This window comes from Halichoeres trimaculatus, unplaced genomic scaffold, assembly GCF_033239565.1.
Source record: "Halichoeres trimaculatus isolate MK-OKI-2021-1 unplaced genomic scaffold, fHalTri1.1 fHalTri1_scaffold_20, whole genome shotgun sequence".
NCBI classification, from domain to species: domain Eukaryota; kingdom Metazoa; phylum Chordata; class Actinopteri; order Labriformes; family Labridae; genus Halichoeres; species Halichoeres trimaculatus.
Genome location: NW_027437198.1, coordinates 14355500 through 14381256, shown reverse-complemented (window position 1 = coordinate 14381256; position 25757 = coordinate 14355500). Strand labels below are relative to the sequence as shown.

Sequence of the window (25757 nt, the reverse complement as noted above, 5' to 3'; positions counted from 1 at the left end):
AAACATAAAAGAGCCTTTTACATATTACCTCCTGTGCTACAGCGAACTGACCCGTAAAAAGTTGTTCACAGTTTAATCAGAAAACACGACAAAGAGGCTCACGGGAAGAGCAGGGGTTTAAGGATCTTAGAGTGTGTGTGAGTGTGTGAGCGTGTGTACCTCGTGCTATCCTCAGCACTCTCATGATCCTGATAATGGTCGGATTGATGGGCAGAGCGGCACTGATCTCGATCTCCTCCAGAGTAATTCCCATCAGGGACAGAAGCACGATGGCGAGGTCCAACTGATTCCATCTGAAACACACACACACACACACACACACCACACAAACACACGCACAATCATGTGAAGAGGGAAGGTGTTGCAGCACACACATAGAGACATGAAACAAAGGCAGTTGCAACTAGAAAAGCACTCAGAGAGCTGAAACCTCCACCAAGCATATTGTGATTGTCACCAACACTTTAGTCCTACTTTAATGTTATACTCCCTTTCAGCACTGTCTGCTACAATTTGGTGTTACTTGCAGGTTTGTACGATAATTTGTTACCTGACAGTGTTGAAAATGATGATGACCCAGTACATATTTTATATTCCAGATCCTAGTATCCAGAATATTGCCAGGGTCTGCATCGTCTTTTACATCTGTCAGAAATTATGGTGACCTTGTCTTGTATTGTTTTGTAAAACAATCTGACCATTTATTGTGAAGTTATACACACATATGGTGAAAACGGCCTTATCTCACAATGATAAAGAATCCTTTAAAAAAGTACTGAATCCAGACGGTGATCCGGATCACCTCCAAAATTTACTCACTTCTTCATTATCCCATTTTGCACATTTCCTGAAAATTTCATAAAGATCCGTTTGTTATGTTTTGAGTTATGTTGTTCACAGACAAACAGACACACTCTCCCAAATACATAACCTCCTTGGCAGAAGTAAGAATGTAAAGAAGAAGAAAATGGAACGATGGAGCTTGGGTGATTTGGTCCCTCTGTCACAAGATGTGAAACAGATGTTGTTAAATAAGAAAGAAACAGGGAGAAATCAAAGTGTTTAAACCTCCATCACCTTTATGACATCAAACAGAGATTTTTCACATCCTGGAGGTAACCTTTTCCTTCTTACTCTCTGGGGGAAGGTCAACAAACTCACGCCTTTGTTGAAATCCTCTAAGTGGTCTTAAAGCTGTGCAACTTTTTACTGTCGAGGGTAAATCAGGAGCACATCACTCACTAAAGCACCAGGAGCACTAAAACATTTGGCTCCGACGATTCATTCGTCATGCTTGCCAAACTCTCTCATTTAAAATTCCAATGACGGGAGTGTGTGAGCCGCCTCCGCTGACTCATTATCATCCTGCACATCATCGTGTTTCTCTGTTCAGCCCGTTTCGCTCTGCATCCCCTCTTTTCACACGTTTGTTCTGCTCTCACTGCGATACACCATGACCAAGACCGGAAACAACTTCTTCTTCCTCTGAGAAGCACTCACATGCACCTGCTAGACATTAACAGGTAGCTAACACAAACACACCTGCAGAGTTAGAGTCTGTTGCATGTGTGGCAGTGTGTTTGTGTGTTACTCTCTCCTCCAGTGACCCAGATCTAAAGCCGGCCTGATACTGAACTCAGCTGATAAATCAAAGTGTGAGACAATAAGAGCTCACGGCTGCTGCTGACACTACGAGGAGACAGAGAGCAGCTGATAACTGTGTGATGAATTCTCTCTGAATCCACCTCATTTCATCTCCTCCTTAAGTCTCTGATCACCACAGATATCACCATCTTTCTCTCTGTTCTCTCCTAAACTAAACCAGGTCAGTGACATTAAACTACCCTCAATGTGAAAAAAGCTCCACACCTTCCTCTCCCTTTAATCAGGAACAACATTCTCCTGCACAGAACAAGACATCAGTCTCAGCTCAGAGCACGTTGGGCTGATTGACAAATCAATTAGTCTGAGCTCAGAGTGAGCGATGAGGGAGCTGAGGTGTGTTTCTCGGGGAGGTCAGCCTGAGGTAAGAACATACACACATGAAAAGATGTTCTTTAAGTTTATTTTTTATTAATTCACCTCAGGGAAAATTCTCCTCCTTTAAGGATTTTCATGTCAGTTTTAAAATCTTCAACAGAGACAGTGTCATAGTTCATACTTTTGTAACCTGACATACCAGACGAACAGTTTCATAAATCTGCCACGGAAATATTTCACTCTTCTATCTGGGTAGCAGCGCTTCGGATTTGATTTCAGAGGTGGGATCTTCAAAAAGATCAGCAGCTGGTGTTTGTACACCGTTCTGATTAACACACTCACAACAGACCAATCCACATCAAGCCACAGTATGACGTAGCTTATGTGTGCCGTTGCTGAAAAACAATACACCAGGGATAGGCAACCTTTTTCATGACTTGTGCCACTTTAAAATACACTCATGCCCAATGTGCCAAGACTTACTTCTTTCATAAAATCAACAGTCGATAAGAAAGTCTCCTTAAATGGTTTTCCATGCTTAGCTATGCACTTTCTTCCGTTTCCTTAAAAAAGTTTTGAATGTGTTGCTTTGTTTTGCATACTTTGCTATCACTGTTTTGCTGCTATATAAATGCAATTGCAAGCTAGCAGACTGACGTCCCAAGAGATATGCCGCACTTGGAAGACACATTTGCATACTTATGATGTCAATCATTTTAATTTATTATTTAAAGTTATTTGTTTATTTTTAACATAGGAACATTTATAGTGTGCACAATTTCTTGTTAAGTGTTAAATAGAATACAACACAATAATTTTTATTTTTTCATTTAGTCATTAGTTTATTTATTTATTTTGTTCTCTCTCTCTCATTGTAATTATTCTTTATGTGCCAACATATAAAGCCTCGAGTGCCAGCTCTGGCACCCGTGCCTTAGGTTGCCTACCCCTGCAATAGACAGACAACTACAGGGACACAAGAAACAGCTGTGATAATAACGTTAGACGACTGCTGCCATTTTTGTAAAGTTAAGTTAAGAATCAAAGGAACGCCGACAAGTAAGAAAGTCTGCTGACATCACGTATGCTCGTCACTTCCACAGCTCCCGCCTCTCCTCCCTGATTGGGCCAGTTAGAATTTAGCCGAGTGAATTTCGTTGGTCAACGAAGCCTGTCAAGATGGATCTGCAGGATTTCAGAAACTGAATCAGGCAGGTCCATCTGCTCTGCAAGGTTAACATTCACCATCTGATCTTATGAAAGAAGGAGGAGAGAGGATCATAAATCTGACTTCTTTAACAAACAAGAGATACTGTTGAATGAGGCCCTAAGGAAGTGGATAGAATAAAACAATGAAAAAAGAAGGAAATTAAATAGAAATGAATAATAATATTGATAAAATAAATGAAATTAGAGGAAATACTGCTCACAGAGGGAGGATACTGGAAAGAGAAACCTGTAAACTGCTCTGAAAGCATTCCAGCAGGTTGTCTTTGACAGAATCACGTGAGATATTTGATCGTGTTTGTTCCACTTTATGGATTAGTCAAGTTAATAAGAGAACGCCGAGAGCTGGCTCAAATATTTCATAATCCTCTGTATCATCAAAGCCGCTTCTCCCTATTTCATTTACGATGATCAAAGCTGGAGGCGGATTATTCAGCCATCCCTCTTTGAACTACAGAAGTGTTTATTGTTGCTCTATTATTATCACATGTTCATGTGAGGGAGAGGGTCCCGCTGCTCGCTGTCAGGGTTAAATTTAACACCAGCTGCTGAGCGGACAGACGCACTGGGTGAGACCTGTTCTTACTGATGTATGAAGCTCATTCTCACACACTCCTAAACAAGCTGGTTAAAGTCTTTGTCCTCCTCTTTTCAGTATCAGACAAATCTGTTCAGTCAGAAGAATAAAAACTACAAAAATGGAGGGAGGAGTTAAGAATTAAACACAAGCACATGTGCTGCAAACACACAATCACAGAGCCAATACTAACACACACACACACACACAGAGCGTACCTGTCCTTAAAGAAGCGACGAAAGCCGAAGGCGATGAGTTTGAGCACGGATTCCAGCACGAAAGTGGAGGTGAAGAAATAGTTGCAGTACTTCAGGGCGAGATCCAGGGACTAGAAAAAGAGAGGAAAAAAGGTGTCCGTGTGTGCATGTGTATGTGTGTGTGTGTGTGTGTGTGCGTGTGTGTGTGAGCGGTGGAGCATCAGCCACATTGGCAGGGGGGGAAATACAGAACTGGAAGAGTTCCTGTTGTTTGTAGAGTAAAATCGAGCATGCCAGAGGCGAACACAGAGCACACACTCATTCACAGCGGCACAAACACTCATGCATACATTATGTCTCCCACACACACACACACGCACGTACACACACTGTTTTTAGGAGGATTGTATTTGCAGTATATTCAAATATTCCAGAGGCGAGCATGGTTCAGTTCTTTAAGCTCTGTGTTTCTGCAGACGGCACTTTGTTTCCTCTTTTCTCAGTTTCTTCTTGAGTAAAGCTGCCAAATGTCAGGACCAACAGCTGACAAACACAGCTGACACCTGGCTATTCATCTGATGCCCGGTCAGTTTGAGGAATCTTTGCTCCGTTTTAAAGGTCAAACGAGCATCTTATCTGAAGGATAATCATTTCTCTGCCTCACAATAACACTGTCAGCCTTTTGATCCTGCATTCATCTCGCCTGAATGGGCAGATACCTGGACTGTAGAGCTCACAGCACTCTGACCGCAGCTCACATCGACTCTGCTGTGCAATCACAGAGCCTTTGTGTGAAGTGAAGCCACACACAGCGAATGCAGCAAAGCCTGGGCGGTGTTTCAGCAGCTGAGCAGTCAGAGCGCTTTCTAAAGCTTTCTGAGGGATGGGAAAAACACAGAGCTGCAGCCGGGTTACAGAAACCACTCAGAGTCCACATATGACAGACACGGAGAAAACAGAAGATCTTCCTCCTGAGACTGTAGGAGTCTGTTCTCCGTTTGAGGAGCTGAGGTGACAAATTTCTGCAAACTTAAATATAAATAAAACACAGCGAGGAGCTTTCTTCATTTACGGCCGGCTTTGAGCTGCAGACAGAAAATAAACGACTGGACCAGTGCCCGCTGACAGGATCTGTTCCTACGCCTCACACACACACATGCTCACACACACACACTCAGTGCTCTTACATGAGGCTGATTGTAGTGCTCTAAGGACATGGTGATGACGTTGATGCATATGATGAAGGTGATGATGAGGTCCAGGTAGTGGTTTGTGCACAGTGTGTGGATCCACAAGCGGACTTGTCCGTAGCTGGAAAAGTACGGAAGCTTCTGGGCTTCTGCGGGTGAGAAGACATATGAGTGAAGACAGTGAGAATTTTGAAACGATATCTGCATCTGATCCGTTGAGTTATTACAGAAACAACTTAATCAAGCTTTCTGATTCATGTTTACAGAAAATCATATTTTTCCCGTCTCTGAAACACAGGCTGTGAACTTCTGATTGAGTTGTGACACGATCAGAATAAAAGATTTCAGATATTAGCAGATGTGACACTTGCTGTTTGTGTGTCTCTCTCTGTGTTTTCATCACTTCATCAGAGTAACAGCCTTGTTTTCAGACAGTTTCTGGCTGCTTCCAGCTCTCGCTCTGTGTCACCCTCCCTCCATCCGTGCCAGATTAGAATAAAACGCTCCTCCAGGAGAGCAGAGAGCTCCCTCTCGCCTCTTACTTCTCCTCTTCTTCTCCATCCGCCGCTGACGCTTCTCCTCTCGCCGTTTAGCCTCCTCCACCTCCTGGTGCTGCCGGCACTTGTGGAAATTTTCCACCACGACGCCGACAAACATGTTGAGGACGAAGAAGCTAACGATGAGGAGGAAGGAGATGAAATACAGCAGCATCCAGGGATTGTTGTTGATCACCGGCTGCAAGAGAAGTTCATATTGTGATTTTAAACAATGCAGGAGAGAGAGAGAGAGGAAGGATGGAGACAGTTAGTGTGGTACCATGTATCGTTATCAGGCCGATACCAGCCTTTTTTCAAGGTATCAGTACTCGTAAAGGCTGCCGATACCAGCAGCAGATACTCAAAGCAAGAAAATCTTACATTCAGTTACAGATTGCTTCAGTTTGGCACTATGGCAAATGTGCATCAGGTCCTGTTCAGACAATGGCTGTTTTCCAAACCGCCCACTACACTAGCAGTGCCTACTATTTTGGCTAAAATTTAGTATGTAGTAGTCAGTATGCAAAAACAGACTAGTCCACCATGCATACTGTATCCCACAATGCATGGCGCTGTCTATGCGGGTGGCAGGTTTTGGTGAATTACTGCCATCTACTGGAATGAGTCGGCATTACAACTACAATACAACAACCTTAACCTTATACGTGAGATAGAAGTGATGAGAAAGAAACACCAGTAAATCTTGTCACTTCAAGTTGTAAAAGAGGTGTTCTACAAATTCTTTTTTTTGTCCCTCTATTTTTCCCCAAATGTGCAACACCACTGTGATGCATAATTCATACAAAGAATCCAGAGAAGTTCCTTAGTTATACAACAAATCAAGAAAAATACCAAAATATTATATTAAAACACTAACTTACCCATAGATATTTAGATGAATAATAGCAATCATAATTAAAAAAATAAGTAAATAAGACTATGTTGACATAAATACTTATACAGTATGGATAAACCTTAGCATTTGATGGACTTTTTACATAGTAAAGTAAAATAATACATCGTAATTCATATATAGATACAAAAAAATGCTCACAAACTTAGTAAGGTATAAATTCATTAAAATTCATTAAAGCCCACATTAAACACTATACTTGGATCATATGGACGTGTTTTTTTTTCATCAGCTGTAAAAATAAAAAAACAGATCTATAACTTTTGGTGTAAGATTAGAAATCAAGAATGATGATTCTGCTGTGTAATGGTTTACAAAATAACTAAGTACAAAGATCTGCCCATAGCTTGTTTTGTATATTTTTATGAAAGGCAAAAAAACCCCAACATCATCTTTAGCTCTGCCTTCTGAGGCTGAAAACCAGAGTAGTAAACTACAAAACAGACCCAACAGAACAGTCATACTACATGCAAAAGCAGTAGGTAGTATGTAGTGCTTACTACATACTACATTCACATGTAGTATGTAGTAGGTGGTTTGGAAAACAGCTAATATGAATGAACCAGGGAGAGTTCACAGTTGAACTATTTTTTTGCACTTTAGTTTATTTTTTAAAAAATGATTAAACCTCTGACAGTTGTGAGTTTTTTTTCCCCACTTTTGTTAATTTATTAAAAACATCAAATAAACTGAAAGATAATTTTTGTGTTTTATGTTAAACTTAATGGTAGAAGGAATATGCTGTCTTTGTTAGAAATTATCTGTCACTGTAAATTTTAATTTTATATTTTAAAAGTTTTTGTGGTATTGATGAGTACTTAAGTGGGAGTACCTATGCTGGTATCGGTCTGAAAAAAAGTGGTATCAAACATCCCTATTTGTGATGTTACCTGTTGGTCCACGGCCACAGCATCCAGGCCGTGATACATGATGTTGACCCAGCCATCTTTAGAGGCAAGTACAAACAGAGACATCAGAGCCTGGAGGACAGCAGGAGGGAGACAGAGAGGAGAGCTTCAGTTTAGATAAATCCTGATGCTTCATCTTTATGTCAGAGAGACATGAATCTGACACTCACCTGTCCCAGGTTGTCAAAGTTGTATTTATGGTGGACCCACTTGTAGTTGGCTTGCAGACAGTCAGACTTGTTGGTGATGTTTTTGACATCAGGGCCGAAGCAGTAGAAAAACTTTCCTTTAAAAAGCTGTCAGGAGAAAAAGTGAGACCAGGATTTAGATTTCCTCTGACTGGTCACGATGAGTCTGTGTGGACGCTGTCCTTGAGTGAGACGACAACAAAAACATAAACTGCTCAAAGTGCTGGGAGGTTAGAGAGAAGATGTTGTTTACAGATAAGATCAACAATTCCCTTTTCATACCTGAACCCCGAGGATGCCAAAGATGATAAAAAACGCACAGCAGATGAGGACAATGTTGCCGATAGGTTTGAGGGAGGTGATGAGAGTCTCCACCACCAGCTTCAGCCCTGGAGCTCTGCTGATCACCCTGAGAGGGAGCGAACAGGAGGAAATAAGATTTAAAGAATACACTGCAGAGGAGATATGCAACACAGGGATTTAAAAGACTCCAGGTTTGTCTCTGCTCAGCTCTGAAACTGAACGAAACAGATAAATCCTCAGAGTTACAAATTAGCTTCAAAAACACCAAACTTCCAAAAAAACATGCTGAGCTTTGTTCATACCTGAGGGGACGCAGTGTTCTGAGCAGCCTGAGCACTCTGAGCACACCCAGGATTTTAGCCCCGCCCGCCATGGACACAACGATATCAATGAGAGACACAAAAACCAGGAAACCATCCAGAATGTTCCAGCTACTGCGCAGGTAAGCCTGTTCTCCCACATAGAGACCCATGGAGACCACCTGATGAGGACAGGGAGGAGATAAAGAGAGGGGAGGTGAGACACGACAGCTTCCAATGCCCAGCGGTGCAGTGATGATGCTCCTGTGACTTTACCGCTCCTTGTAAACATTTTATCCCTGAACCGTTTGACACATGATGCGTTGCCTCCTCCCTGACTTCAGATCAATGCTGGTCTGAAACGTGTGCACGCAGCTGCTTTGGTACAGCATCACGCCTGCTCAGGCAAAAAAAATTTGCAACTGACATTTGAATCTGTTTGCTGAGCATCGAGTGCAGCTTCAGAGGGACTGTGGGGGTTAGTGAGCAAACATGTCGTGATGTTTGAGGGATCAGTGCCTGGCAAACATCTCAGGTCTAAACGCCTAAATGCAAACTGCGTGCTACGCTAAAAAAGTAAACAGCGTGGACGAAACATCTAATCACACACTGAGCCTGATCATATTCACGTGTTTTATTTGACACTCAACGTTCAGGAACTCTGTGTTAGTTAACAGGGCTCCTTCAGACAGCTGCAAACTAGACGACTTCCTGTGAAGGTGTCTCATTTAATAACTCAGTAAAAAGGTCCACAGTACGCTGACCGTTCTCCGCCTGCTGTGTGTTTCTTCTGCATCTTGTAAAAGCAGCACACACTGTGCTGGAGTCCTACAGAGAGATTAATGCAACACAAGCAAACACACATTTCAGAGTGAGCAGGCGCAGACAGACAGGAACAGGAGGGGAGACATGTACGGCTCGGCCGGGGGCTGACAAGTCTGCGGCTCTCTGACAGGCCGATTGGTTAATAATTGATTGTGGGAGTGCATAATTGATGGCCCACTTGTGCCAAAGCCTTTTGCTGAGAAAACATAGACAGTGAAGAAAGGACGGAGAGAAAATAAAGACGAGGAGAGACGGAGAGTCTGCGATGGGGGACCAGGAGGAGGAAGAAACACAAAGTTAAAACAGTGGAGGACAGGAGGACTGAGCTGCTCTGCTCTCTCAAGAAACACGGGGTAAGAGGAGAAAAAAGAAAGATGTGCATCTTTATCTGCACTGAGACAGTTTAGCAAGAGAGACAGGAGCAGACAGACATAAAAGATGCTCCAGTGAGCTCCTCCCAGCACTCATCAGGAGTTATAGAGACATAGGCCCTAAAATGTTACCTTGAGTGTCATCTCGCCCACAAAGATGGCCGTAAAGATGTAGTTGGAGATGGTGAGAAAGACTCTTTCCTGTTCAGGGAGAGAAGCAGAGGCAGACATAGAAAGTTACTCTCTGCAGAGTGAGCAAGTTTATCTGTTTGTGTGAGCACATGTTGAGTCAGGACACTTCCAGAAGAGGCTTTAAAACCTCGCAGACTGATTTACCAAGCTCCCCTGGAGGATCTTTGGCCTCTCCAGAGCCACGGTGATGCAGTTGGAGAAAATGAAGGCCAAGACCACGTAATCAAAGAGCTTATGGGCGATGATGGACTGGCACATCTGTCGAAACCTGCAGGAGGAGGAGGAGGGAGACAGGAAATCAGGTGAGTGTTAGCAGTCTGTCTGTGAACACTTGATAAATCTATCCAATCAGAGAAAGAGCCAGGTTTCCTGACACTGCAGCGAGCTCCTTCACATCCCAGAGAGTAAATAGCCTCATTCAGCCCCTGTTTACATCACTCTTAATTCAACACAAATTACACTAACACAGCTCTCAGAGGCACAGCACTCCTGAGTACAGAGCTCTGCAGGGACAGCAGGCGAGGGAGGGAGAAATACTGAGCGTGCATTTCAAACTTTGCATGTGACACAGTGTTCTGCCAAAAAGCAATTAAATGTCTTTGCTGCAGAGTTTATTGGAACGAATGAAAAGAAACAGACTGAAGAGAATCAGGTTGGGGGCTGAGGGGGGTTGTTGTGTTTATTACAGAGTGTTTGGGAACAGGCGTGAATCCATTTGATTGCCTTTTATTAAAAAAAATCAACAGTGTCTGTCCTCACTCTGCTCCTGCAGATCCTATCACAGCACTCAGACATGTTGATGCAGAGTTTAATAAATGCTTTTCGGTGTTAAATGATCTCTAAAGACCTGCTCTTAGGCTGAGGCTGATGACAAGTTTGGCTGGATGATATACACTCACCGGTCTCTTTATTAGGTACACCATCTAACTGCTCGTTAACACAAATTTCTAATCAGCCAATCACATGGCAGCAATTCAATTCGATTAGGCATGTAGACATGACTTTGAATGTGGCATGGTTGTTGGTGCCAGACGGGCTGGTCTGAGTATTTCAGAAACTGCTGATCTACTGGGATTTTAACCAACAACCATCTCTAGGGTTTACAGAGAATGGTCCCAAAAAGAGAAAATATCCAGTGAGCAGCAGTTCTGTGGGCCAAAATGCTTTGTTGATGCCAGAGGTCAGAGGAAAATGGACAGACTGGTTGGAGCTGATAGAAAGGCAACAGTAACTCAAAGAACCACTGGTTACAACCGAGGTCTGCAGAAGAGCATCTCTGAACGAACAACACGTCCAACCTTGAGGCAGATGGGCTACAGCAGCAGAAGACCACACCGGGTGACCCTCCTGTCAGCTAAGAACAGGAAACTGAGGCTACAAGTCACACAGGCTCACCAAAACTGGACAATAGAAGATTGGAAAAACGTTGTCTGGTCTGATGAGTCTGGATTTCTGCTCCACATTCAGATGGTAGGGTCAGAATTTGGTGTCAACAACATGAAAGCATGGATCCATCCTGCCTTGTATCAACGGTTCAGGCTGCTGGTGGTGGTGTAATGGTGTGGGGGATATTTTCTTGGCTCTCTTTGGGCCCCTTAGTACCAACTGAGCATGGATTAAAGTCCACAGCCTACCTGAGTATTGTTGCTGACCATGTCCATCCCTTTATGAGCACAGTGTACCCATCTTCTGATGGCTCCTTCCAGCAGGATAACGCTCCATGTCATAAAGCTGGAGTCATCTCAGACTGGTTTCTTCAACATGACAATGAGTTCACTGTACTCAAACAGCCTCCACAGTCCCCAGATCTCAATCCAATAGAGCACCTTTGGGATGTGGTGGAACGGGAGATTCTCATCATGGATGTTCAGCCGACAAATCTGCAGCAACTGTGTGATGCTATCATGTCAATATGGACCAAACTCTCTGAGGAATGTTTCCAGTACCTTGTTGAATCTATGACAAGAAGAATTGAGGCAGTTCTGAAGGCAAAAGGGGGTCCTAATAAATACCTAATAAAGTGGGCGGTGAGTGTATTGTCCCACAATTACTGACAATATCTTTTGAGACCAAATCAACCACTAATGTGAAAAAAAAACTCATAATAATTCAATACACCCTTTAAAATGCAATACAATTTTATTTCTCATGAGTATTAGTTGAGTAAACGCACCCAGGTGCTGAGAGCGATACCCAGAGTGAACCCCTTGTCATCTCTGGGGTCCAGAGCCTTCAGCCTCTCTGCTCCCCAGCTCTGGAACTTCCTTCCATTGGACATCCGTGACATTGACTCATTGGCTATTTTCAAATCCTGCCTGTAAACCATCTATTCTGACCAGCCTACTCAATCTAACATCCATCTTATCTTTAAATAAATTTCTTACAAACTTTTATATATATGATTTTTATGTTTTTGTTAATATTTGCTGATATATTGAGGCCTGCAAAATTATTGAGTTCATTTCATTTATCGTATGATTAACGGATTTACTGACTATCGTCCCAGGCCAACCTGCTCTCTTGCTTGATTCACTGTAAAGATGGCATGTGTGAGGGTTAAAGGTGACTCACTTGTTCTCAGGAGAGAAGAGGAACACAGACCAGTCCTCTCTGCTCTCACACCAGTCTGGTCTGTACACCTCCAACATCTTCTGGATGCGGAAACACAGACTCTGCAACAAACACACAGAAGAGGAGTTCCAGCACAATGCTGGATTGAATCCTGCAGGAACCATAAAGAGACAGAATCCCAGATCCAAACTGCGTCATTATAGCCCCTATATGAATTATTTACTGCTATAGCTACAGCTCGAAGCAACTTCCAACATCACCATCTGTACAGCTCTCCCCCGCTGTCTGAACAGTCCTCTCTAATTAACCTTGTTTCTCTGTACACAGACTGTTTACAGTGAAAACAATGAGACTCCCAGGAGGCTCAGGTGATACGGAGTGCAGGCTTCAGACGGAGAATTGGAGCATCGCGCACAAGAGAGTAGATTATCATTAAAGTTTGTGTAAAATCTGATACTTAACACAAAAGCTAATTTGTCATTTACTGAGAATCACACGACTACATCCTGTCTGTCTCTCCAGACACATGGACGCTCGTCTGCAGCTGTGTGTGTGTGAGACAGGGAAGTCACGTGACAGCACACACACACACAGAACTGACAGTGACTTACATAGTCGATGTCATCGTCCAAGTCCTCCTGGTTCTTGCTGCGAGTGTTAACTTGGGGGAAGACGTCAGCCATCAGCTGGCTCGGGGGGTTGGCCCCCCCAGCCTGCTCACTCTGGCTTCTTTGGGGGGGCTGGAGGTGCATAGAGAGCGGAGTCTTCCCGTTACAGTCCTGATGGATTCCTGCTAACACACCCAGACTGTCGAGCCCACCACCTCCACTGATGACCACGCCCCCAGAGAAGCTCTTCTTCCTGTGGGGAGTGTGGAGCGTCATGGGGGGAAGTGGGTGGTGAGGCGGGGGTGGAGGGTGCGGCGGTCCTGGGACCTGCAGCAGGTTGGGCAGCTCCAGGGAGAGAGCTCTGCGGTCTCTCCTGGGGACAAAGTGTCCTGGAAGCACGGGATGAGGGAGGTGAAGAGAGGGAGGAGCCACAGCTGGAGGAGAGAGTAGGGACTCCTCTTCGTCCGGGTGGGCGCCATGGATGTGGCGGTGAGGGGACGAGGATGCACGGGGGCCACGGATACGCAGGCTTCCTCCAACCATCCCGCCGAGGCCCGCCAGGCCGTAGCCGTAGAAGGGCCTGGAAGGGGGTGGAGTCAAGACCGGGCTTGCTGTGGGAGATGAGGAGGAGCAGGGCCGGCAGCCTCCAAGACTGTTCCAGCTTGACCGACGCGCCCACAGAGCCTGAGGCAGCGGGCGGCCCCAGTTATGATAGGCCCGACCCGGGTACTGAGGAAGAGAGAGGGACAGATCCAGTGAAGACCTTCAGAGTTCTCCTGAGTTCGGACAGATTTTAAACAATCTGTAAAACACTAAACCTGAAAGGTTTGGGGACTCATTTAAAAACAGAATTCAACTGTTTTCACTTCTTTAGTAAAATCAGAATTAACAGATCATCAGGAGCTCTTCAACAGCTGAATCAGCTCCTGACTCACCACAGCACGCTGCTCCAGGTTGGCCCTGCCCAGAGAAATGACACTGTTCTTTCTGGAGCCCAGAGGATAGGTCAACCTCTCCCCCTGAAACAGACTGGCCGGTAGCGCAGGTAAGTCCAGGTGTCCGTTAGGAGTCAGAGTGCAGATCTTTGGGTCTTTAGGAAAGAGAAGGAGAGAAGAAGACAGATGAGCAGAGCAATAACAGCATCATCATCATCGTCTTTCTCTGTCACTGAGCAGCACAGCATCTGTGTTCATCTCAGAGAGACGGTGCAGGGTTAAACTTAGACTGCATTTTCTCACAGGATATAGGAAGGAGCTCGTAAAGGTGAAAGAGAGTCTGCATGAACATTCTCAAACATAACTTCAGTTGAATCAGGTCTCAGGGTGCTATTAGATGTCCTAAAATGAGTTCTGTGCCAGATAGGCTGCAAGTTAAAGGCACAGGTAGACTCAAGAGATCTGTAATCAGACACCATAAAGAGGACACTCAATACCTGATAGGTGCAGCGGATCCTTCTGCTTCTCATTCTCCTCAAAATTGCAAGAAGACCTGTCGTCATCAGAGTACGAGCGATTGGCATCACCCTGCAGTGACAAAGAGGGGGCAGAGAACGATTGAATAATTTACAAACAATAAGAAACAAACACTGCTGACACAGTAGTCACGAATACATGGACCCAAATATTCCGCTTGCATTTGGTTTATTTGCTCAAACGGAAAGAATTTAACCTGTGTATACACCTCATCCCTAAAGAAAAGTGCCAATCTGAATGGACATTTAATCGGTTTCACAGGGGTGGAATATTCCTTTCCCCAAACTGATTGAGGTATCATGTATCCACTCAAACGGAAAGTTATCAGGGTGCGTTCTTTCAGCGCATGCTCAGATATGACGTAAGACGCAACTAGAGACGTTCCTCAGTTTTAAAAATGGCAGTGAGCAGTCAGCACTGGACTGCTGCAGAAAGTTTGTTTGTTATCCAAACTTTGAAAGAAATGAACATAATTTCAAGACTGCACGGACGAAAAAATCGCAATACGGAGTTATTCCAACAAGTGAAAGAAAAAGTCTTTGATAAATCACGTGATGTTTACGTTTTTCTGCGCATGCCCCATTGACTATTCTGTTTGATTATAGCGGCGCATGTAGACCAGAGATTGGAATATTTCTTTCCATGTATACTATAGTTTTCGGAAAAGTCATTCAGAAAAATTCCATTAGGAAAAATGAAAAACTCCTCATGTAACCATGGCTACTGATTGGCTGATGTGCAGATTTCTTACCTCAGCTTGGAAACCTTCTACCAAGATGGCGACCAGTAAATTAAAGAGCACATAGTTTCCAAATGTCATCAGAGCCACAAAGTAGAGCGCTGCAAACGGAGAGGTGGAGGCCATGCCGTTGTAGAGCACCATGTTCCAGTCCTCCTGAGTCAGGATCTAGAGAAATATCAGCACATGATCAACAGCTTATTTCCTCTGACTGTGAAAGCAAAGTATGGAGATCCCTGAGTGTTAAATCATCTGTACCTGAAAGACGGTGACGATGGCCCAGAGCAGAGAGTCAAAGTTCTTCCTGTCAGGCACCGTATCTCCAGCCTCCGTCTTTAGACTGAACTTACAACCGAAGATGTGCATCCCCAGGATACTGCAACATGAGGGGAGGATTCTCAAAAACAGCTTCAAACAGGTGAAGCACGTCTCATTTCTGGACTCTGCTACTTTCTTTGGACGGCGTTACCTGACTTAAATCTCTGCAGCCATCTGTGCTGGAACACAGACTGGATGCTTTGCTGCGAGCTAGTTGGCAGGTATAAATCCTCACACACACACACACACACACACACACACACACACACACACACACACACACACACACACACACACTCACACATAAAGCTGCCTTACACACGCTCTCAGAGCAGAGCTGGTGTTAAGTCTCTGGGCTGCTGGGAGCTGAATGATTGCATTTCCAATAATTATGATACATTATTAAAATAATAATAATAACTCTGTTAATATGGTGTTTAATTCTGCTATCGCTCAGCGTGCTGGGAGCGGAGGGCCGAGAAGCTGTGGGTATGTTTCTGTGTGTGTGTGTGTGTGTGTGTGCATGTGTGTGTGTATGAAGGTTAACTAGAGGAGAGATAAGACTAAACGCGTCTGTTACTGTGAATTACAGTTTTTAACTTCTTCATCACGACGTTCATTTAGGCGCCGTGTAAACGTATATATTCACATATTTAATGGACTTTATGGTAATGTAATTTAAAGCTGTGAGGACAGTTCATCCTCTGAGCTTTAACACACATGGAGGGATAATTGGGCCTAAATTGATGTGATTCATATAACTGCTCATGCTTAACTGACAGTAATCTGTCCTCTACATTCTCATCAACTCTACTTAAATCAGTTTTAAAACAGATTAATCCCATTATAGTTCTCTTACAGTCATCCTATTTGTAGAGATTGACGTTCCTGCAGAGGTCATGGAGGAGTCTGGACTCAGCTCAGACAGTTTGGGTGAAAATGGACAGAAACTCCAATAATTGGATGTTAATCCTGTTAGTTTGCACAAACTGTGCTCAGGCCTTTGGCTACGTCTGCCTGCACCAACCTCCACCAGTCTTCTTCTCCTTAAGTTGCACGTACTTATTCAATACCCTTCTTTTTTAAGGAGAAACACAGCAGCAGCATGTCTCAGCTTTTCATTATCAGGAACCTCTACAACAGAAATGATGGCTGCAGGAAACAGTCTCCACACATCTTCTCTCTTCGGTGAACACGCCTCACCTGAAGATGAAGATGAAGAGCATGAGCAGCATGCAGAATGTGGCAACGTTGTCCATCGTCTTCATCAGCACCACCAGCTGTCGCCTCAGCGCCGGCATGAACCTCACCAGCTTAATGACCCTCAGCAGTCTGAAGGTCCGGAGCACTGACAGACCGCCGTCTGCCTGCCCGATGATCTCACACACACTGCAGAGAGTGTGTGTAACAGAGAGGAAGAGACGCAGTGAGAAGTTTGGAGGGAAGTGCAGCAGGAAGTGAATATTCAAGATGAAAACAGCTGATAAGAGGAGATCAGATAAGAGGATTAGTCAGTCCTTTATTTTAAATAATGAACCACTACTGCTAAGTTTTTAACTGATGCACAGAGAGTGTGTGACTGTTACTGATCACTGAGTGTGAGGAGCTGCACAGGAGCAGTTTACAGATCTGAGCCACACGCTGCTCTCACAGTCATCTTTCACATTAAGGATGATTTACATTTGAATGAAGGCCTCACAGAGGGAGCACACTTCATAAGGGAGACGATATAAACATGGGATCATTTAAAGCAGGGGTGGCCAACCAGTCAGAGACCAAGAGCCACAAAAATGACCGTGATACTACAGAGAGCCAAGTCATGCACGGGGTCTTACAAACACACCTCCTCTCACACGTAAATGACGAAATGACATTAAATGAAAATGAATACATTTCCAATTTTCAAAGCAAGATCTATTGTGTTTATTAGTGTGTTTAAATTTGTACTAGAGAGGAGAAACTGAAACTAAAGTATCAATGTGTACACCCAAACATTGATTTACACTGATCCCAACGTTGGCATTAATATATCAATATTTTAGATTGATCGGCACACTACTACTCATAACTTATATAAACATTTTTTATGAATGAATCGAAGAGCCGCATACCAAAAGGCAAAAAGCCACATGTAGCTCGCGAGCCACAGGTTGGCCACCCCTGATTTAAAGACTTTGAACTTCTCGACAAACGACTAAATGCTCTGAGTCCACCTCAACCTGACCACAGACCTGATGATGACGATGATCCCGTCAAAGATGTTGTAGGGGTTTCTCAGGTACTCGAAGAAGCCGAACGCTGTCAGCTTCAGGATCATCTCCAGGGTAAACATGCTGGTGAAGACGATGTTACAGATCTCAAGGACGTTGGTCAATTCGTCAGGCTGGTGGAGACGCAAAAACAGAGAGTAAGGCACAGTAGGTAGAACAGGTGAGGGCGCTGTACGCAGGAGAGGGTTGAATTAAACTTCTCCACCTGCGGTCAAAAGAGAAAAAAAAAACAATATACTGGGATTTTTTGTTGGACAATATCAAAACAGGGATCCTTTGTCAAAAAAAAAACACTTTTTTTTCAAATTCCAATTCTTCATTTCAGTCTTTGTTTATAAACTGGATTGGACAAAACCACTTTTCTCCAGCAGAGGGTGAATTGTTTCTTTCTGACTTACGTGATGTGAATTTTATGGAAAAATATGGCTCCTGATACAGTCTGTAAACATCACATTTAACTTTTTCACATGGTCTGGTGTTAAAAAAAAGCAAACTAAAAACTGTAAATACCGAAGAATTGCAATCGAAATCAAATCGGCACCCCAAAAATTGTAATGGAATCAAATCGTGAGAAAAGCATACTGACCCAACCCTATAAGACACGCATGTAAAACTGTGAGTGTATGTGTACAGCACATGAGATGGATCTTCCTCACACTTCATGTTTCAGCTGAGAAATAGCCAGCTAGCCTTCTGAAAGTTACCATGTCAGAGAAAACATATTCCTCAGCTCTCTTCTCCTCTAATCCCTCTCTCCCAGTCTTTCTATCTCCACCCGTCCTTCTTTCTCTCTCTGAGTCTCATTATCGGGCAGAGCCATCTCTACACAATCAATAGCCTCCTGTCGATCAGAGGAGGCAGAACAGCAGAGAGCGGGCTCAAGGCGAGGGATTGTTTAGGTGTGGAAAATGGCACGACAGAAAAAAAGAGAGAAAATACTCTATTAGAGGAGAGAGGGAAAAGAAGACCGATAAAAGGATAAAAGGATGAAAGGTAAAGGAAATAAGCCCACAGAACTGGTCTGGATCTCAGAGCTCATTTTGACCTCAGTGCTTTAGTCTGGGAAAGTATCTACAGGACTAGCTGGGGGCCAATTTAAGATGTGCCTCAGGTCAGGGTGGGTCTGTCTTTAGACATGTCTGCTCTACAATGTCCCTGACACAATCCGCCTGACTGCCTGAGGCTGTGCTGTAAATGAAAGTGACTAACTCCTGACGCTAAAAGTTTAAAGGCCCCATATTATGCAAAAATCACTTTATCAAGTCTTTTAGTGAAATTTGTGGGTCTTTGGCTTTCCTCCCAGCCCACAAAATGTGATATTTAATGCCAAACCTGTATTTGGTAGTGCTTGTGAATGCAAAATCCTGACCTAAAACAAGCTGTTTGGATTTTGAGGAGTTGCCGATATCAGCGATTCCTTTTTTGACCAATCAGGAGCAAGTCTGACCTGATTGGTCCACCAGAGCAGATACCTCCAACCCCCTCCCCGCCCACTTCCCTCCCCGCTGCTGGAGAGATTTCTCTCCAGCAGCGGGGAGGAGAATGCTGAAGTTGAAGAGCCATCACTGCTCTGTTTTTGGCTATAAACAGCCACTTAGTTCCATGCACAAGCTTCCCATCTCAGAAGAAGACAAGACTAAGTGGCTAGAGTTCATTTATCAAGGAAATGTGCCAGCTACACTCAGTAAAACTGTGCATGTGTGTGCTCGTCACCTCATGGCCGACTGCTTTTCCAACTTTGGACAGTATAACAGAGGGCTAGTGAATAGACTGGTCCTGTATCCAGGCGCATTACCAACCATCCGCCAACAAACCTCAGACCCTGGAAATGTGAGTATTTTAAATGCTGTGTGCTGTGGAGCAGATGTAAGAGCTTTTCCTCAGTGTCCCCCCTGTCTCTGTGTTAGCTTCAGGATGCTAACTTTAGCTGTGGTTAGCCTGTTGTTTAAGCCTGTAATGTTACGGTAAAAGAGCTTTGCTGTTTTCTAAACACTGCCCTCGGTAGTCATGGTTACATGGCACCTCTCTCAGTCACGCGGAAGAGCAGGGCGGTATCAGCGGTGGCTCATTTACATATGAAGGCCACGCCCACTAAATCAGAGCGTTCTGAACAGAGGGGCTATGAGAGCCTGGAAACAATGCTGCTGTGCTCGATTTAATGGATTTTTGGACCTAAACATGTTACTACCATTTCATGAAGACATCAATGATCCATATTAAACTGCAGAAAAGGAGCAGAATATGGCACCTTTAAATTTTGAGGCTGTGAGGACTTGAAGTCCTTTGTTCAAGACAACTTTCTCACTGGATATAATGCAACAACGCAAGGTTTTCACCAATGGTTAAGTAGTTCTGTTGTTTGAAACCTGACAGCAAGCAAACTTTGTCAGAGGGAGTGGTATTGTCATAGAGACTTTTGCATGGCATGGATAATTTGGTGGGGGAATCTGAGGATTAGCATCAAGAAATCCCCTATTTTGACTCTTTAAATCTAATTTTAAATTGTGGATTACCATCAGACATATATCTAGGAATAAGACTTTTCCAAGATCACTTTGAAAGTCCTCACAGCCCTTTTAACTTCCCACGAAAAGTTTTCTGGAATTGTACTGGGAATTTTACACCCTTCTGTAACCCTAGTCCCCTCAAATAAAAACAGCCAACCCAAATGAACTACTGTTGGGTTTGTTTGCAACACAGGTCCAGACTGTTCCAGCTCAGTAAGAACATTTTTCAGTTCTCACTGTGGTTTCCATCAGCAGGATGATAAAGCTGTGATCGGTGCAACTGAAATCAGGTCTGAAGGAAATCTCTTTAAACAGGAGGTCGACCAAACACATCTGCCACAGCAAATAAAACATGAGCTGGCAGATTTGTCTGGTTCCCAGGCTAGACCTTACTCACCACTTTTAAAAATAGAGCTCCATATAAAAGATAAAAAAACACTTTTGAACTGAAAGACAGGGTGAATGTGGGGTTTCTGCGGTAATATTCATCAGACCGAACATGTTCTCCCCACAGCGGTTGGCTCTAACCTTGACCCATGTCCACAAGAACAAACCCAGGAAGTGAGATTCATCACTATTGACAGAATCATCAGAGCCTGTGACAGCACAGTTTAACTCAGGCCATCACTCATCCGGTCTCAAACCTCACTCTCATGATCACTCACCTTTACTCTCACATTTCACTCTGACCTTTACCCCTTTTTCACCTCCTGAATCAAATTTCAGTTTCTCCTCCTGTGTAAATACACTCTCCCTGTTTTTCTCCAAAGTGCTTCAGTCTGTGGTGATGCTGCTGGAATATGAATGACGGAGTCTCACTCCGACAAGCCGCCTTTCACACACACACACACACACAAGCACACACACAGAAACACACTTAGCATGATGCAGACACTGCTCGTCCTTCAGCTTGATATCATGCACCATAATTTGGATGAATTATTAAAGATCTTTTCTGCATAAACATGAAGAAATGTCTCTTACAGAAACACAGATGTGTATGCACTTTTTATTAGAAATTACATGAGTGGAACATTCGCCTAAAACGGGTTGTGGTGAGTCTTTTTTCATTTGAAAACTCATGAGGTTTTTGTTGCGGAGAAAAACACTCATGTTTCTCTCCTGCATCAGTCTGTGGAAGGAGAAAGACTCCTGAGACAAACTGATGCAACGTCTGCGAGAACATGCTGTGTGTGTTTCTGCATACATGCCCACCTTGACACACACACACACAAACATACCCACAGAGAATAACAGACTCTGACACAGAGTCACTGAGGGAATAGGGGCTGAAAACTGCTGTGTAACCGGCGTCTGCTTCACTCTTCCCTTTCACTCGTCGCCTTCGCTTCCTTCTCCCCCCGCCACACAATCCTCGTTTATTTTTAGAGTCTTCAAAAGATGAGAGAAAGCAGCTACTCTGTACGCTGTCAAAGAGTGAGTGGGTGGTTGGAGGAATAAAAGAGGGAGAAGGAGGCAGACGGAGGGTAAAACTGAGGGAGGTAAAAAAAAAAAAAAAAAAAGGAGTCAGGGAGTAGATGAGACACTCAGGGTAAGGCAGGAAGGAAGACAGCGGGGAACAAAAGAGCAAGTGAGGAAAAGAATGTGCAGAACGAGGTGCACGGAGGAATTTATGGAGAAAGTACGGGAGGGGTTGGAAGTCAAATTAACACGGCAGATAGAAGAAGAGGGAAAAGTGCAGGGAGGAAAACAGGGAGGCAATGAGGTGTGAGGGAGGAATTAAGGAGAGAAAAGCAGTTTCTGTAGGAGCCTGTCAGTGTGCTGACTGCATGTTTCAGACTGAGGATGAAGACATTTCCTCTGTGCATCCACACAGAGAGCTGAAGGACTGTGATCTGAATATCTGCAGTGTTTGTGTTTGTATGCATGTGTTGGCAAGCTGCACCCACTCCCTGCTCTCCTCTGAGGGATGTGTGCATCTACCTGTGTGTGTCTACCACTGGGCTAAATGTTTACACCTCTGTCAGGAAACTGCATGGCTCCCTTACTCCCCTCCCACACTCATCCCCTCTGAATGTCATCTGCTGTTGTGATATTTGGAGCAGCGATGCTCCATCAGGGGAGACCGTGGTTAATCTGCAGAGACTGCGCCGGTTTGTGGGAGGCAGAGTGGAGCATGGTGTCATCACAGAAGAAGAGTCAACACAAACATATAGGATCTGAAGGTGGGGGCATGAACTTTGGTGTAAGAATTGTTCCTGTTTCATCAGATGTCTGCAGGAAAAACAGTCTGTATGGAAAGCAGCAGAGGAACACAATCCTCACACATAGATCACACATTTACCCTGAGACACAAATCTGCTTGATGCTGTGTCACTAAAGACAACAAGTGGTTAGATTTCCTGACTTCCTAGTATGCATCAGAAACAGCTGGATACCACCTCAATTCAACATAAACAAACGTCGTGACACAGAGCCAGTGAAGCTGTTCGGGATGAAACAGTTCACAAAATCCATGGTTCGGTTCTTATCATGGTTTTAAGGTCACAGTTTTCGATTCGGTTTGGTGTATAGTGTTGTTGTTTTTAACACCCCAGATTACCGTGTTCCCTAAAAATCCACTATTAACAGATTATTTTTTAATCAGTTATGTCATGTACAGTCATGAAAAACCTGAAAGAATGAGGTTGTTTCCCATTTGAAACCTCATTAAAGCTGAGTGAAACATTGCTAGTTTCAACACACTAACTCCTCAGTAAACACAGTCACTATTGGCTGTCTCAGAAATCACTTAAAGTCACTAATAACGCTGCTGTCTAATCTGCATAATAATCCATTTGCATGTAATTGTTATAGACTCTGTAGGAGAAATGACTTGGGAGATGGAGAGAAAAAAAGGTAAAAACATCATAAATATGTTGAGAACTACAAATTAACTTTTTTTTTTATATCAAAACTCTCCTCCTTTATCTGAGAGGGGTGCTGGCAGAAGTGACCAAAATGAGAGATGCACTTGTGTGATTTTATCTGCTGGAAGTGACGACTGTCCCCGTGTTTCCGATAGGGGAAGGACTCACGAAAAAAAACACGCTTAAAAGGTCCCATATTATGTAAAAATCACTTTATTAAATGATCCCCCTTTTTTTTCAGGAGCAAGTCTCACTTGATTGGTCCACCAGAGCAAATACCCCCTCACCCCCTACCCGCCCACTCCAGTTCCTGCAGCGGAGAGGAGAATGCCAAAATTAAAGGGCCATCACTGCTCTGTTTTTGGCTGTTAACAGGCGCATTACCAACCATCCGCGCACAAACCTCAGACCCTGGAAATGTGAGTATTTCAAATGCTGTGTGCTGTGGAGCATATGTAAGAGCTTTTCTTCAGTGTCCCCCCTGTCTCTGTGTTAGCTTCAGGATGCTAACTTTAGCTGCAGTTAGCCTGTTGTTTTAGCCTGTAATGTCACAGTAAACAAGCTTCGCTGTTTTCTAAACATTGTGCACTCGGAGCTTGGTTGTCATGGTTACATGGCGCCTCCCTCAGTCACGCGGAAGAGCGGGGCGGTATCAGCTGTGGCTCATTTACATATGAAGGTCACGCCCACTAAATCAGACCGCTCTGAACAGAGGGTCTATGAGAGCCTGGAAACAATGCTGCTGTGCTTGATTTATTGGCTTTTTGGACCAAAACATGTCACAACCAGTTCATGAAGACATCAATGATCCATATTAAACTGCAGAAAAGTAGCATAATATGGGACCTTTAATCTCTGATTCTCCAAACTCCAGAAAAGTTGCAAGAGATGTCAGTTTTAAAAAAACTAACCAGAGGGGTCTGAGAAGTCATTAAATGTAGCAGCGGCACTGAATCTAAAGTGCTCAGTGACAGCAGAACAACGCAACGCCACAGGTACACCTTCTTACTGTCTTCTCTGCTCCTCATGTTAACAACACACACGTCCTACACTACTGTTCCGCTGTATGTACTCTGCTAGTCGAGGAAATAACACACACAATTCTAAACTACTGTACTCTTTCACCTCACGTTGCCATGTGTATGATCATGGCTGCATACTCGCTCCAAACTGAGTTGTAAAACTAAGAAAAAACACAAATCGAAAGAAGCACATGCCCTGAACCGAGTGAGGAAAACTGAACGGTATTTTTTGGTATTTTTCATAAAACTGTTCCACTGCCGCTGTTATGTGACAGCAGAGACTGTATCAGCTCACCTGGTTGTGATGCTCAATCCCCATACTGATGGTGTTGATGAGGATCGCAATCATGATCCCTCTGCTGAAGTATTTGCTCTCCACGATGCCCCACAGCTTCCTCCTCATGTCATTCCACATGTCTCTGCAGTGTCCGAAGCACGACCTCTTCTTCTTCTTCTCCCCGTCTCCTCTCTCCTCTAAGTGATTCTCCTCCTTGTCTGTCTCTTTCACCACGTCCTCCTCATCCTCCTCCCCAGCAGCGGCGTCCCCCGCGGCCCTCGCCCCTTCTTTCAGTGATAAAGCACATATGGGGCAGTCCTCCGGGCTCTGAGGGACGGTCAGACTGATGGAGTTGGCGAGAGGCTGAGAGGTGTGCTCCTGTTTGCTTTGGTGTGGACAGTGAGCAGCTGCACGGAGACAAAGAGAGGAGTGTGAGATTTAATAATCAAACTAAACTGTCAAACTTAACACAGTGTGATCCGTTTCCTGTTTTGTGTTTTAAAAGTGTCACACGCTTCACATAAAGAGATATCCAGAAGTCCTTCACTTACATCTTGGGTGTCGGGAATGATGGTGCGTGTTCCCTCCACCTCGCCTGTTCCCCCTGACGGCTGGCGGAGGCTTGCCCCTCAGTGTGTAGTACAGAGCTGCTGATCTCCTCTTAGCCTTGCGAAGGACATGGCATACCAGCTGGAAGATCTCCTCGTAGCAGTCTCCCGGCTCGGCCATACTGGCCAGGGTGGAGGAGGACAGGCACTGTGCCCTTTGCTCCTGCATCAGCTGGTGTTCCCGCTGTTTGGTCTCTGAGAACTGGGTGGCGATGACGACGAGGCACAGGTTGATCATGAAGAAGGAACCAATCTGTGGAACAACAGAAAGAAATAAGGCGTATGGTGGATGTAGATGTGGGATTGTTGGGTGAGGTTGGATATAAATCTTGAAAAATGAGACCAAGAAAAAAACCTGCTGGGGGATATTGGCAGATCTGACTTACACAAAGAAAGAATGTGATGAACTTTTACTCGAATAATAAATAGGAAGTAGTTTGTTCTGTAATCAGCTGACGGCTGTTTTCAGGGAAATGCAGGAAGTAAAAAATCAGATTCTCCAATAGTGAAGTGAGTTGGTATTTTCATGTTCACACACTTCTTTCTCTTCTAATGTGTGCCAATTCCCCTGTAGAAGTGTGAGCACACATGCTAAAGGTCTCGGAGCGCTGGCTTCCCACCAAACCCCGGCTGATTGGAGCAGACAGACGAGGCTGACACATGCCCAAAGCAGAGTTCAACGTCTGTCTCCGTCTCTGTCTCTTCATCCAGTCTTTGAGTCTCTGACTCTGTTTGACTCTACTTCTCGACCCCTCCTGCCCCAACTCCAACTCAATATCTCTACTTTTC

General features: G+C 44.2%; 1 protein-coding gene across 6 annotated transcripts in view; it reads right to left on the bottom strand.

Annotated features, from left to right (window-relative positions):
* Positions 1–25757, bottom strand: part of cacna1ia (calcium voltage-gated channel subunit alpha1 Ia) — a 167363-nt gene that overhangs the window by 29833 nt on the left and 111773 nt on the right. For all 6 annotated transcript variants that reach the window (XM_074696239.1, XM_074696240.1, XM_074696241.1 and 3 more), the window contains exons 9-28: positions 24912–25221; positions 24379–24767; positions 17646–17797; positions 16618–16803; positions 15355–15472; positions 15109–15264; positions 14318–14408; positions 13821–13975; positions 12889–13614; positions 12278–12378; positions 9851–9974; positions 9647–9715; positions 8322–8500; positions 7999–8125; positions 7699–7824; positions 7511–7600; positions 5714–5906; positions 5169–5320; positions 4003–4112; positions 160–293 (exon numbers count right to left, since the gene is read on the bottom strand). In XM_074696239.1, the coding sequence (XP_074552340.1) occupies positions 160–293; positions 4003–4112; positions 5169–5320; positions 5714–5906; positions 7511–7600; positions 7699–7824; positions 7999–8125; positions 8322–8500; positions 9647–9715; positions 9851–9974; positions 12278–12378; positions 12889–13614; positions 13821–13975; positions 14318–14408; positions 15109–15264; positions 15355–15472; positions 16618–16803; positions 17646–17797; positions 24379–24767; positions 24912–25221 (3688 nt within the window). The remainder of the gene's footprint in view (positions 1–159; positions 294–4002; positions 4113–5168; positions 5321–5713; positions 5907–7510; positions 7601–7698; positions 7825–7998; positions 8126–8321; positions 8501–9646; positions 9716–9850; positions 9975–12277; positions 12379–12888; positions 13615–13820; positions 13976–14317; positions 14409–15108; positions 15265–15354; positions 15473–16617; positions 16804–17645; positions 17798–24378; positions 24768–24911; positions 25222–25757) is intronic.